The 14,504-nt window shown below is 43.7% G+C and overlaps 1 protein-coding gene across 2 annotated transcripts in view; it reads right to left on the bottom strand.

Annotated features, from left to right (window-relative positions):
- Positions 1-14,504, bottom strand: part of SEC24C (SEC24 homolog C, COPII coat complex component) — a 77,578-nt gene that overhangs the window by 44,448 nt on the left and 18,626 nt on the right. For both annotated transcript variants that reach the window (XM_040434862.1, XM_040434863.1), the window contains 4 exons: positions 10,183-10,294; positions 5,837-5,964; positions 3,420-3,558; positions 713-828 (listed from right to left, as the gene is read on the bottom strand). In XM_040434862.1, coding sequence (XP_040290796.1) covers positions 713-828; positions 3,420-3,558; positions 5,837-5,964; positions 10,183-10,294 — 495 coding nt within the window. The remainder of the gene's footprint in view (positions 1-712; positions 829-3,419; positions 3,559-5,836; positions 5,965-10,182; positions 10,295-14,504) is intronic.

The following is a 14,504-nucleotide window of genomic DNA, read 5'->3' as shown; positions in this document are numbered from 1 at the left end:
TCCCAGACTCGCACCTATCAAACATTGGAGGCATATCCTACTGATATGCCCCCAATGTATTAGGTGAGACAACCCCTTTAAGTGAAAGTGATCATTACATTCAGATGAGCTAGCTCTACAAGGCTTTGTGACTGGTTTAACACGGAATTTCCAAAGGGCGCTTCAGGGCTTATTAGGAAAGGTTACAGGATTGATAATCCCATTGATCCCAGAATTGGCAGCCCTAGGTATTGGGATTGGAGGACATTCCCCTTGATTTCAGGTGGGTGGTGGCAAACATTATCACCGCAACTCGAAAAGTTATAGCCAGAAAATGCAACCTGCTGCATAAGCCTCCTTTCATAGAAGTTGCTCAATTACTTAACTTTCACATGCAGTGCGAATTGTCCTATGCACCATCCTTTGTGTCCATATCCAATGGTTGCCATGGCTGTCCTGTAAATATGCTACCACCGTGCCAGATGCTATGTGGTAGAAGATATGCTTTAGCTGTTTACATATACCGGTATGCTCTCATTGTTGGCGGCATGGTATATAGTTTCTTTTTCTGTTTTATTGTCGATCTTTCCATCGCATTTGTCATGATTTGCAAATAAAAAACATGTGATACTAACAGTGAATTTCCTGGTGACAGCTTCCTTTATGGGACCTGACAGATGTCAAACTATAAATGTTGGACTAGAGGATTCTGTTAAGTGCAGAATTGTTGTACCTTGCAGTAGTCAACCGTTGCTGTGAATTCATAGGATCCCATCGAAAGTTCAGGTCTATCATAACAATCTACCCTCTTCCCCGTGTGATCCAAGTGTTGAAAGTAGTGAGGTGGAACTAGAAAAAAAATAGGGACACATTGTTAAGGAAAACAAAAAGACATACCAATCAGTACACTAGCCCAAAGCTTAAAGGGTTTCTGTCACCAGAATGATCAATATTAACCTGACTGACATTATCGATGTGGTAATGTCAGCTAAACCTAACTAGCCTATTCTTGTTTTTATTCATGCCCCCGTTACTCCAGAATTAGTACTTTTATAATATGCAAATAACCCTCTAGGAGCAGGGAAGGAAGTGAAGTGAAGGAATGGTGCTTGTCTGCTGCAGACTTACTTATTGTACCTGCGCCGAATGCTGAACGGCACGGCACAGGCACGATATTTACCCGGCAGGAGGAGCCGAACCCTGACCTGATCTGGCCCTGTCAACCAAGACTTGGATGGCTTGGAATGAGGTGGGAGAACGGAGCCTCTAGGAGCAGGAGCAATGCCCCTCCCCTCTCCTAGAGGGTAATTTGCATATTATAAAAGTACTAATTCTGGAGTAACGGGGGCATGAATAAAAACAAGAATAGGCTAGTTAGGTTTAGCTGACATCAGCACATCGCTAATGTCAGCCAGGTTAATATTGATCATTCTGTTGACAGAAACCCTTTAAAGCTGGAAGAATAATACTGACAGAGATGGCCAATAGCATACTTCTGTCCAAAAAGAAAAATCGACACCACCAAACAATAAAATTAGAGTATGCCAAAAGGATGCTCAGCAAGCTGATGCCAGACACCTCTGACAGTGGCTTATTTTTAGAGAACAAAACCCAATGTGCCCGATAATTATCTCCCTCGACATCAGCAGTCAGGGGAGACTTGGGAGGCCTCATTCACATTACACGGTCATAGATGTAATGTGCAGGGCCAGCTTAACTGGGTAAATAAGGCTAAAAATAAGTCCTAGACTTAAGGCCCCATGCACACGACTGGATCCAATACTCCACAGATGAGCCATGTGCTTTCCACACCTGCATGTCCGTTCCACAAAAGGATAAAACATGTCCTATACTTGGCCTCAAAATGCAGACCATGGACCCATTGAAGCCAAAGGGTCCGCAAAAAATGCAGATGCAACAAGGACAGTATCTGTATTTTGTGGGTCCGCAATTTGCAGATTGCAAAATACATACCGTCGTGTGCATAAGGCCTAGTGCTCACATGAATGTTTTAGTCATTATACAGCTTTTTGAAAGCTTAACCCCACTGCTCACCGCAGCTGAGAACCCTTGTGTGCTTACACTGCTCTTTCTAGAAGAATTTCAGGTCACTGCTGCCCATATAATATATTCTAACACTAAAATAGTCAGTCTTAGGCCTCATGCACACGACAGTGTTTTTTCACTGTCAGTGATTTGGCTTCAGTGGCCCGTGTCCGATTTTGCTTCAGTTGTGTTTCCTTGTGTTTTTTGTCTGACAGGGGGAAAAAAAGGAAGGTTAATGAAAAGTGTAATTTTATTGCACCAAGGTCTTGTAGAAAAAAAAAACGGACACGGATGACATACCAGTTGTGCATCCGTTTTTTTTTGACGGACCCATTGACTTGAATGGGTCCGTCCTCCGTTTTCCACTGACAAGAATAGGACAGGTTATATTTTTGACGGACTGGAATCACGGACGCGGAGAAAAAACAGGACTATCATTTTTTTTTCGCAGCTCCATAGAAATTAATGGGACCTCCGCTAAACTGTGAAAAATGACGGAACGGACGCGAATGCACACAACGGTCGTGTGCATGAGGCCTTATTCTCATATTTTTCACACTTTCATCCTCACACGTTGGATATGTTGCAGATTTGTAATGCATATGGCGAAATCAGTAGCGGAAATTATGGATGAAAAATTTATAGCAAGCAAATTTATGTTGTAGATTTTCACAGCAGATACTGCAGCATGTCAACTTATACTGAGCATTTCACCCATTCCAATGTATAAAGTGGAATCTGTGGCAAATCTGCATATAACTCATGCACAATTTTCTGTGGATCCATGGCAAAATCTGTGGCAGATGTTTCCACAGCAATTTAAGCAAGTTTACACCGCACAACGTCACAGACGATTGTCAGGAAGGAAGAGTTCCTTCCTGACAGTCGGCTGCTCGTTCAGTGAAGGAGACCTCTGCATTTACATGCAGCGATCTTCTTCACAGTATGAGGACAAAGGATCACTAGTGCAAGCCCTCGTCCCCATACAGAATCATTGTTTCTGGGCAGCAGATCACTGAAACGATGAGTAATGTTCCTGCATTAACTACAGGATCACACAATGAATCAGCGTTTCGCTCGTTCATCGGGTGATCAGACACATTTAGATGGCCAGATTATCGGGAACAAGTTGTTCCCAATAATCTACCTGAAAATCGGGCCGTGTAAATCCACCTTTACATACTGTGTGCAATTACTGTATAGGAGCATTCAACCCTTGGGGAAAAAAAAAATCTTACCAAAAAGATCCCAAGATGTTCTCTTATTAGCATCCTGAATAGTTAACCTACCTAATAATGAAGCATAACTAGACCGATTTGGCATCCAAGTCAGGAAACTCTGGGAGTCAATCCCATTATAAGCTAAGTAAGTGTACAGAAAGACCAGTAATTCACCTTCAGTCACACAGCTGCAATAACAGCACTGGAATCTTCTCCCACCCTCAATGAACTGCATGTAAGGGCACATGTAGGCTTTACATCGGTTACATCGAATGGGTCCAGTCTCGCCATGGTCAACCAAACAAGGAGGGGCCTATTGAGGAATTAAAAAAAAAATACTAAAATTGTATAAATAATTTAATGTAGTAAAATTAAACCATCAGTATATTAAGAGAAAAGAAGTATACAGCACATATATTATGTTTGGATTATTTGATTCATACTAAACACATTATATATATATATATTACTCCAGAAGTCAGCTACTGTCATTTATCCCTGTATGGCTATTTTATGGACCCAAAAAACAAAAACCTAAATATTACTCCAGAAGTCAGACCTTCACAATACAGAAGAAAGGTTTTAGACAAACTCGACTCTATGGCCTCATACACATTTGTATATTTGGTCAGACTCAGTATTTTGCATCAATTTATTTTTTTCCCATTTTTTAAGCATTTTGCATTCTTTCAAGTCAAAACCAGGAGAGAATCTGGCTTAAAAAAAAAAATAAAAATACAAAATACTAAATCAAATACCCAAGTGTCCATAGCACTGTAATCACAGACTACAAGTACCAGGAGTCCTGGATTGCTTGGGCCGGGTTCATATCACCATTTAGTTTTACGTTCTTCTGATCTGTCAGAAGAACAGGAAAACAAAAAAAAAAAAACGAATCCTGTATTTTTAGCATCCATTATGCTCATTTTGCATCTGTTTTAGCCATTTCCGTTTAAAATAATGAATCTGATTGAAATGGCTAAAACTGATCCAAATGAGCATAACAGATGCTTAAAGGGAACCTGTCACCAGGATTTTATGTATAGAGCCGAGGACATGGGTTGCTAGATGGCCGCTAGCACATCCGCAAAACCCAGTCCCCATAGCTCTGTGTGCTTTTATTGTGTAAAAAAAACGATTTGATACATATGCAAATTAACCTGAGATGAGTCCTGTATGTGAGATGAGTCAGGGACAGGACTCATCTCAGGTTAATTTGCATATGTATCAAATCTTTTTTTTTTTTACACAATAAAAGCACACAGAGCTATGGGGACTGGGTATTGCGGATGGGCTAGCGGCCATTAAGCAACCCATGTCCTCAGCTCTGTACACAAAATCCCGGTGACAGGTTCCCTTTAAAATACAAGATACGTTTTCTTTCTGTTATTCCTACAGATCAGAAGAATGGAAAACTAAACAATGATTTGAACCTGACCTTAGTATGTATCCAATAGAGAGGGGTATGAGCAGCCAAAGATTGCCAAATCCCTCTCCTTCACCATGTGTCCGCACAAAAATCTGTTGTCAGATGTTACACCATTTTAATCCCCATTTGACAGATCTGTTGGCTTCATCTACACTTTTCATTGGATAGGGGATAACAAACCGATTGGTAGGGGTCAGACCACTGGGACCCCCCACCAATCCCAAGATCAGGGGGGACATCCATGCTTTTATTACAACAATACAATGTAGGGCCAGGCCACATCAAGATCACAGTCTCAACAAATCGCTTCGAGGAGCTGCGAATTAGATAAAAATGGCAAGGCTGGCACAAGGGGTTAAATTATAGTTTGATTCTTTAAATTCAGCCTTTTTGCATGAAATGTTTTTGAACTGAAACCGATTAGTGATACAATGCAAACAGGATCTTCTGAAGATGTGCAACTATGTAACAGTTATATTGGCATTATAGAGGGACATGCTTTATGTTACCCCTCCACTCTTTGTTATGTTACTCTACCAAATGCACTCTCTTAGTAGACCTAGCTTATAACACTAAGCTACTTAATGGGGATCAAATGGTGGTTCTAGAGTTAAAGGGAACCTGCCATCAACTTTATGTAGCCCATACTAACGGCAGAATAAAGTAGACAGGAGAGTTGATTTCAGCGGTCTGTCATTTCTAAGTTAAAAGTAAGTGGTTGCCGAGAACCAGCATCATAATCATTGCAGCCCAGGACTTGAAAAGAGTCCTGGCCACCTGAGAAGAGTCCTGGTTATTCATGAATTCCTGCTCTCCCCGCCCACCTGCTGATGACTGACAGGCTTCTACCTAGTTTTCTCTCTCTCTCTCTCTAGGAGAGAACTGCCAACCATCAGCAGATGGTGGAGAGCAGGAGATTATGAATAACCAGGACTCTTCTCAGGTAGATTTGACTCTTTTCCTGGCCTGGACTGCAATGATTATGATGCTGGTTTTCGGCAACCACTTACTATTAGCTCATGACTGACACACCGCTGAAACCAGCATTTGTCACTAATTTATGCTGTTCTCAGTGAGGTTAGCATAAAGTTGGTGACAGGTTCCCTTTACGAAGCAAAATCCTGTGGCCTAGATAGTCTGCAAAAAGAAAAGACATGCTTACCTCATCTGGTAGTAATGTTCCAAGTGGTTTAATAATAGCCGCAAGTGGAACCTGGGACTGCTTAGCCATATCTGAAGTAGCCGGAAAGTTGTATGATGTACATCTTATATAACGTGGACCTGCATTTCCTAAATTGCGAGAAGATGTATACAATGTAGGCATCAAGTGTTAAAGGGGTTATCCGAGTTAATAAAAAAAAAACAAAAAAAAAAAAAACACACACTTAAAATCCATCAGGATATACATATAATTTGGTTAAGCTTGATTTCATCAAGTTAAAACCCATATTTGCACCTTTTCATGGTCATTGCTTTGTTTACATGCTGCAGTACAAGGTGAGGGGGCGTGTACCAACAAAGCCTGAGCTCTGCCTCATGAATATTTCTGGGCGTGAACAACCTGACCTTCCCCGCCCCCTGCACACACAGGGCAGAAGACCTCCCTGTCACATTGCAGCTGTACAGTGTAAGTTATGTTATTTTACATACATTTCTTTCATGTTTGGTTTTGTTTCTAGTCTAAAAATGTTCTGTTATTACAGTATTTCAAGGAGGACGTATTTGCACTAATTCCAAATTTCGTCACCATAGAAAATGAATGGGTCCGCACCCGTTCCGCAAAATTGCAGAACAAATGTGGACCCATTTGCGGATGTGTGAATGGAGCCTAAGGGTACTTTCACACTAGAGGCAGGATCGATCCAACAGGCTGTTCACCCTGTCGGATCCGGCCAGGTGCTATTTTGCCGTGCCGCTGGACTGCCGCTATGTCCCCATTGACTATAAAGGGGACGGTGGTGGAGCTATGGCGCAGCACGGCAGTGCACAGCGAGCTGCCGCTTGACTAAAAGTCCTGGATTTTCGACTTTTTATGGTACTTTCACACTAGCGTTAGTGTTATCCGGCAGGCAGTTCCATCGTCGGAGCTGCCCGCCGGATCCGCCAGTGTGACAACTGACAGCATTTGTAGACGGATCCAGGTGCGGATCCGTCTAGAAATGTATTGCAATAACGGATCCGTCTATCCGCTTGCCATGTGGATGGACGGATCCCTCTGTCAGTCTTTTTCACATTTTTCATGTTCTGCGCATGCGCAGACCGGAAGGGCGGATCCGTCCTTCAGTTGTTTTGCAACGCCGGATCTGCACGGCAGCTCCGTCGTCGGAGCTGCGTGCCTGCTGGATCCGCCGATCAGTGTGACAAGTGACAGCATTTGTAGACGGATCCAGGTGTGGATCCGTCTAGAAATGAATTGCAATAACGGATCCGTCCAGCGGCACCGTCAAATAGCGGCAGGGCGGATCCGACAGGGTGAACAGCCTGTCGGATACGTCCTGCCGCTAGTGTGAAAATATCATTAGCATTATCTGTATCTAAGCAATATCTATATAATTCAAATATATATTCAATATGGATATTGCTTAGATAAATATATATATTGGTGGCAGGTAAGGATTTTATATAGCTGAATAATGATGATGATGATGATGATAATAATAATGATGGCCAATAGTTTATTTATATTTCCCAGGGGGTGTTCAATGTGTACTAGTGTGGGGGGGGGGGGACCAGGGCTGTAATAACGATCCCCAGATGCAGAGGGGAACGTTTACAAACTGCCACCTCTAGCCCCAGTGAATGCAGGAGGGACAAACATACCCTGTGCTGCTGGAGATCACCTCGGCTCTGGTTTGTACTGCACATGAGCGATCGCATAGCAGAGCCGAGGCAGTGACAAGAGCTGGAGGGGGGCGGGCACCAGAGGCTCTGACGTCTCGTTTACAGAGCCTGGAAACTCCCTCAAGCAGAGAGAAGCTTGTAAACGAGACGTCATCAGCAGAGCAGAGCCGGGCAGTGTGAGGAGAGCTGGAGGGGGGAGGGCACCAGAGGCTCTGACGTCTCGTTTACACAGCCTGGACACTCCCTCAAGCAGAGAGAAGCTTGTAAACGAGACGTCATCAGCAGAGCAGAGCCGGGCAGTGTGAGGAGAGCTGGAGGGGGGAGGGCACCAGAGGCTCTGACGTCTCGTTTACACAGCCTGGACACTCCCTCAAGCAGAGAGAAGCTTGTAAACGAAACGTCACCAGCAGAGCAGGCTTGCTGACGTCAGGTGTAACATGACCCTGAACTGAACAAACAGTGATAGATAGGTAATGAAAGTGATTTTAAGAATCTTTCACTGGTCTACAATAAATGCAATTAGAATAGATTTATTTAAGTCGGATAACCCCTTCAAGTAAAACGCACCCGTCTGCATTTTAACTATACATCAGGACCAATTTCATATACAGCCAAAAAAGAAATGGCATATACCCATTGACCCTGTAGGCAGTCATAGTGCAGCCAATAAACTAGGGGTTTTCTGGGATTTTGATATTGATGGCCGAACCTCAGAATAGGGAAATCAATATCAGACTAGAGTTGTTCCGATACCAATTTTTTTAATTTGGTTTCCATACCATGAAAAAGTATTGCGATACTCGATACCATTTGAAAAAAATAAACCAAAAAAGCCACGTACATTGCGCATTTTAAAAAATGGCGAATCGCAGTTTCTATTTATTTCTTCTGTTCCGGCGTTCACGGCATAATTTTTTTAAAATATTTTAATAGTTTGGACTTTTCTCACGTGGCGATATGTAATATGTTTACTATTTATACATTTTATATGTGAAATTGGGAAAAGGGGGTGATTCATACTTAATATTTTGGTGGGGGGGGGTTTTTCCTTACACTTTTTATTTAATAACTATTTTTCCCCTTAGGGGCCAGAACCTGGGATCTTTCATCCCTTGTCCTCTTCACCCTGATAGATCTCTATCAGGGTGAATAGGACTTCACACTGTCCCTGCTGCTCTGTGCACACAGCATCAGGGATGTTACCATGGCAGCCAGGGCTTCAGTAGCGTCCTGGCTGCCATGGTAACCGGTCAGAGCCCCAGGCTTACACAGCTGGGGCTCCGATCAGAAGCTGCCACTGCACCACCAATGAGGGGGAGGGGAGATGACCCTGTGGCCACTGCCACCAATGATTTTAATACTGGGGGGTTGAGAGGGGCCTGCGCACCGTGCCACCAATGATTTTAATGGGATGGGGGGTTGAGGGGGGGGGGGGGGGCACACTGCACCACCAATGATAATTACCCCTTAATACAGGAGGCGGGTACTGGCAGATCAGCGGCAGTTAACCCCTGAGGTGCCGCACCTAAGGGGTTAACTGCCGCTGATCGCAGCTTCCTGTCAGGGGCAGGGTGCCAGCAATGCGATTCTGCTGCCGGCACCCGCCTCCTGTATTATGGGTTAAAGTCTACTTTTCCTGGGTCCAGACTAAGTATTAGACTACACAGAGCGGCGCCCAGCGATGTCCCAGCACTTACCATTATTCTTAGGCGCCGCTCTGTTCGCCCGCTGTGCACCATTACTGTCTCCTGCTCCACATGCTGATTACTATCAGGGCGATGGGGCGGAGACATCAGCTTCACTAGTGGGCGTTCCTTCTCCCTGGCTGTAGCGCTGTCCAATTGCAGCGCAGGAAGAAGGAACGCCCACTAGTGAAGCTGATGTCTCCTCCCCATTGCTCCGATAGTAATCAGCATGTGGAGCAGAAGAGGAGACTGTAATGGGGCACAGCGGGCGAACGGAGGGGCGCCCAGGAATAATGGTGAGTGCTGGGACATCGCTGGGCGCCGCTCTGTGTAGGAAAGGTAGTATCATTGGTGGCGCAGTGCGCCCGCCCCTCTCTTCTCATTGGTGGCAGCGGCAGCACAGGGGGGAGGGATGACAGCTTCCTTCTCCCCTGTGCTGCTGAGAGAACATGAGCGCGCCGACAGCAGCAGAAGCGCAGCCCAGTATCGAAAAAATGGAAATCCCGGTATTGTATCGATACCGGGACAAAAGTATTGAAATTTCGATACCCGCAACAACCCTATATCAGACCGGTGGGGTTCAATTCCTGGCACCTCCAGCAATAAGCTGTATGAAGAGGCAGCAGTGCTCCATGTGCGCTTAGGCCTCTCCTTAAGCGATGTGACATCAAGTTCATCAGTCACATGGCCAAGCGCAGCTCAGTCTCATTCAAGTGAATGAGCCTATGCTGCAATACCAAGTACAGTCGCTATCCGATAGCACTGAGCTTGGTAAGCTGCGAGGAGGCTGCGGTGCGCATTGTGTGCTCTTCAAACAGCTGATCAGCAGTTGTGCTGGGAGTCGGACCTCAGCATGTGGTAGGATAGGCCATCAATATGAAAATGCCAGAGAACCCCTTTAATGAAGATTAAATCTCTAACTCATTCCATGGAATGAAATTAACTTCGCAGACAAGACATCTAAAGTACAAGCTTAATGTACCTTGATCTTTGACCAAGAAGCTGGTAGTAACTAGCGGTGGAACTTGCCCCCTCAGTCCGGTGATAAAAGGCTCAGAACTTCTGTTAGTTCTATCATCTTCTATTACTTGGATCTAAGCAGAGACAAAGCAGATCAAGAAATTATTCACTGGATATAATAGATATATCTGAAGCAGAATACATCAAATGTGTTCACTATACTACATACACCGGTTACATCACATATCTAAACCACATGCAGAATCTAATGTTTGGAATGTAAGGGAAATAATCGAGAACATAAAATATATATATATATATTTTTTTTTTTAAATAAAAAAATAAATAAATAGAGAAGTATGAAAATGTAATGCATCGCAAAACTTTACATTCTGGCAAGAAATGTCTCTGCTGAATTACCACAGTGGCTGGTGTGCCTGAACATTACAGAAACATTTTATAAGAGTACATCCATTATCGCACATACATAAGACATAAAGCATCTCCACTAAGAATGAGGAATGAGACCCTCTTGTATTTGGAATGAGGGGGGGTTCCAGCCGCCTCCACCCTCGCAGTTTAAAATGTCCTTTCTACAAAGTGAGAATTAAAAAGTTGTGTTTTAACGCCGTGTCCATTGGTAAGAAGTGAGGAAAAGTATATTGGAATTTCCCAATTCCCCCCATAAAATCGGATTATAAAAAAATCCCAACATATCAGCAAGATATGATAAAATGCACCAGCCATAAAGTTTTGCGCTGCACAAAAGCATCCCGTCTTTTTAACATTACTTACAAATTGAATGCGTCGGCAGTGTAATATACCGTACCAACGTAGGGACAGTAACAGGTCGTGATGACCACAGATAACTAGCTCAAGTATCACTGATGAGAAGATTACAACTAACTAATAGGTCACCAGTGTCATATGGAAGGGGTATCTATCTAAAAACACCTTCCAGAAAGTACAATAAACGACTAGCTGCCATGCAGTATCCCGAATAAGGGGAGGACAGACATATACTACCTCGTATTATCCCTCAAACACACCCATAACCGAACAAATGTAACCTCATCGCAATCCCGTGTTCTCCGAGTTCCCAGATCTAGTGACACAAATTACACCAACGGTTCCAGACAGTGGTTTTCAGAGCAGACCATCCTGTACCATCACCATACTAGTAGTACCATCAAGTACCAGTGCAATGCAGTAGCTCCAAGATGGGACTGCACGTATAATTGTGCCCACCGCACAGAATTATCCATAAATAAAAAGCAATATTGCCAATCAAATAACTGTGTTCATAACATGAAGGAATAAAAATACCTTAAATGCAGAATATACGGAAAAAAGAATAACTCCTACATTCTTTATTACTTTGTCTGATATTGTAATCAAAACTTAGAAAAATATACTTCTCAACATTAAAATTGTAACACCAAGAAAGACAAATGTAAGATTATGCAAATCGAGAAAGTAGTAGGTGTCGCCAAAATCTGTAGATTATGAAATTGTCAAGCACCTAGCTCCAATCTGTGGCATGTGGGAGGGGCATAAATGGCAGATTAAAAGCAAAAGGTTTTTAGCCACATGAAACCAGAAAAATCAGATCCAGTCATGTGCAATGATTGCGAAAATGCTTTAAGTTTGAAGTGCCAGTTGTCACCACTTGTCACAAACTGAGAGACGGTCAGATTGCTACACGACTAGGCAGAGATGTCAGCACTGTTCAATATTGTGTGTTCCGGTGCTTGGGAGAACAATGAAATGGAGTGACAGCAAATAGTGCAGAGGGGAACCTCTACACGGACAGATCGTCTGATCTATTCTGTGACATGTCAAACAATCAGAAGGCGTTTGTATGACATTGGGCTATGAGGATATCCAACTATAAGTGTTGTATTGACCTCACACTACTGCTCTCAAAGGGTATCACGGTCACAGAAAGATGGCAATGTGGTCTGGAAAGGAGGTCTAGCCTTTTCAGCAATGATTCCCACTTTTGTCTTTAACGTAATGATAGCAGAGAATCGTCTGGAGACCATGTGGGCAATACCATAAAGAGGACTTCACAAGAGAACATGACAAAGGTCCTACTCCTGAGATTATGGTGTGGCATAACTGTACATCCCACTGGTCCTACTTCCGGGATGGCATAATGTACAGTAGCATGTAGAGTTGTTTCGGGCATCGAATTTTCTATACCCGATTTAATACTTTTGTCCGGTATCGACCTCGATACCAGGAGTTGATGATATTTTTCAATCCTAGGATGCGCTACTGCGCAGTCTAGTATCACAGAGCATGGAGTGTGCTGCTCTCAGAACGCTCCATGTTCTCTTCAGCAGCACAGAAGAGAAGGAAGCACTCTCCCTTCCCCTGTGCCGCTGCCATCAATGAGGAGAGAAAGGGGCGGGCACATTGCGCCACCAATGAAAGTTAATGTTTAATACAAATACAGGAGGCTGGGTGCAGAATCACCTAGCCGTCGCCCAGCCTCTATGAAAGGAAGCTGCGATCAACGGCAGTAAACCCCAGGGGTTAACTGCCGCTGATCACAGCTTCCTGAAATAGAGACTGGGTGACGGCTAGGTGATTTTGCTGCCCGCACCCAGTCTCCCCCTCCCAGTATTAAATCATTGGTGGTGGTGCAGTGCGCCCTCCCTCCCACTCCTCCCCAATATTAAAATCATTGGTGGCAGTGGCCACAGGGTCCCCCTCCTCCTCATTGGTGACAGTGGCAGTGTAATCCTGGGGCTTTGATCGGTTACCACGGCAGCCAGGACCCTTATAAGTTATCTAAAGTAAAATTTGGCTTTAAGTACTTAATTTCCCTGCAGCACCACTACATGAGAAACTAAGCATTACAGTTATTTTATTTTCCTGCCTTTACCCAGTTTTATCTGTAGGGTAACTAAAAGGGTTTTCCCACTCAAAGAAGTTACTACATATAGCAAGGACTTCCTTTGATCAGAAGATTATGGTGTAACTTAGAAATAAGCCATAACACGCCAGATAAGAAAACCCATTAAAACCGTATCTCACTCCAGCGTACCATCCATTTTTAAAACAGATAGCACACTGACCCATACAAGTCAATGGGGCTATTCACAAATCTGTTTTTCAAAGATCCGTGTGGCCGACCCAAGAATCTCCATGCGGCTCCTATCCTTGTGCATATTTGTGGATAAGAATAGCTACCCATTTTTCAAGAATCAGTTTTTTGGAGGGGAAATCGTGTGCATGAGGCCTCAGACACCACTGCTTATGTCACCCCCACACAATTATTTCACTACTGGGGCAGATTCATTTTCACACACATGAATAGTGATGAGTACAAGGAAGGAAAAGTCAAAGACATCAGGCAGCCAAGGCATCTATAATATAATACCACAGATACAAAAGGCACACAGCCTTCCACCCAATGGCTCCGGCATGTTACCCTGGATGCCTGGCACAAGTAGCCCAGGGCTCATTTTCTGTATAATTATGCTACTAACAGGCCCTGCTACCTTCTGACACATAGAAAACAATGGTACCTATTATAGCTCATATCCTCACAAGAAAGATGGTGTGTTAGTATCCTATTAGTCAAGTGGACAGAGTGGCACACATACCTGTAGAAATGAAAGGATTAGCGGTATTAAGGGATGGAGGGAGACATGCGTTAGTGAGGCGAGTGGCATGCACAAGGTAGTGAGCCAGGTCACAATCACACAAAAAACATGGGCTGAAGCACACTCTTCACTTACTGGACTGGGAATTGCATCTGGATCTATCCTGTGACGGGTTTTCTGCTGGGGTGGCAGCTCATTAAGTTGCTTTATTGTTTAAAAGACGAGAGAAAGCGATGGCACAAAATAGCAAAGAGAAAGAGAATTAAAGGCTAACGAAACAAAAACAAGAAAAAACAAAAGCAAGGAGGGGGAAAACCTTGTTATGTTCACCCACGGAGGTAGAAGACAGAAGCATTTCATGCATTTAATTGCCTCACAGATGGACATTCATTGATTTAGTATGTAAAGTATTAAAAAACCCTATAGAAAACATACTACAAGCTGACCATGTAGAGAGAAAAGCATTCGACTGTCACAGGTTAATATGTAAAAGGTGTATATGTGAACAGAATAGCAACTGCCATATCTAAAAACTGATCGTAGTGTTCGGGTACATATACACAGGGTGGTACTGCTGTGGCAAACAGCTAGCACTCATATTGTGGTATGAACATTTCCACTACGGGCAGTTTTTCCATGGACTGCACTACTTAATCTGTAAAGCAGGGATCCCCAACCTGCGGCTGGTCTACCTAGACCGCAATATATGTGGAGCAGACAGCGGACA

This window comes from Bufo bufo, chromosome 6 (genome assembly GCF_905171765.1).
Source record: "Bufo bufo chromosome 6, aBufBuf1.1, whole genome shotgun sequence".
NCBI classification, from domain to species: Eukaryota; Metazoa; Chordata; class Amphibia; order Anura; family Bufonidae; genus Bufo; species Bufo bufo.
Note: the sequence above shows the minus strand (reverse complement) of the source record. Positions and strands in the feature narration are given on the sequence as shown.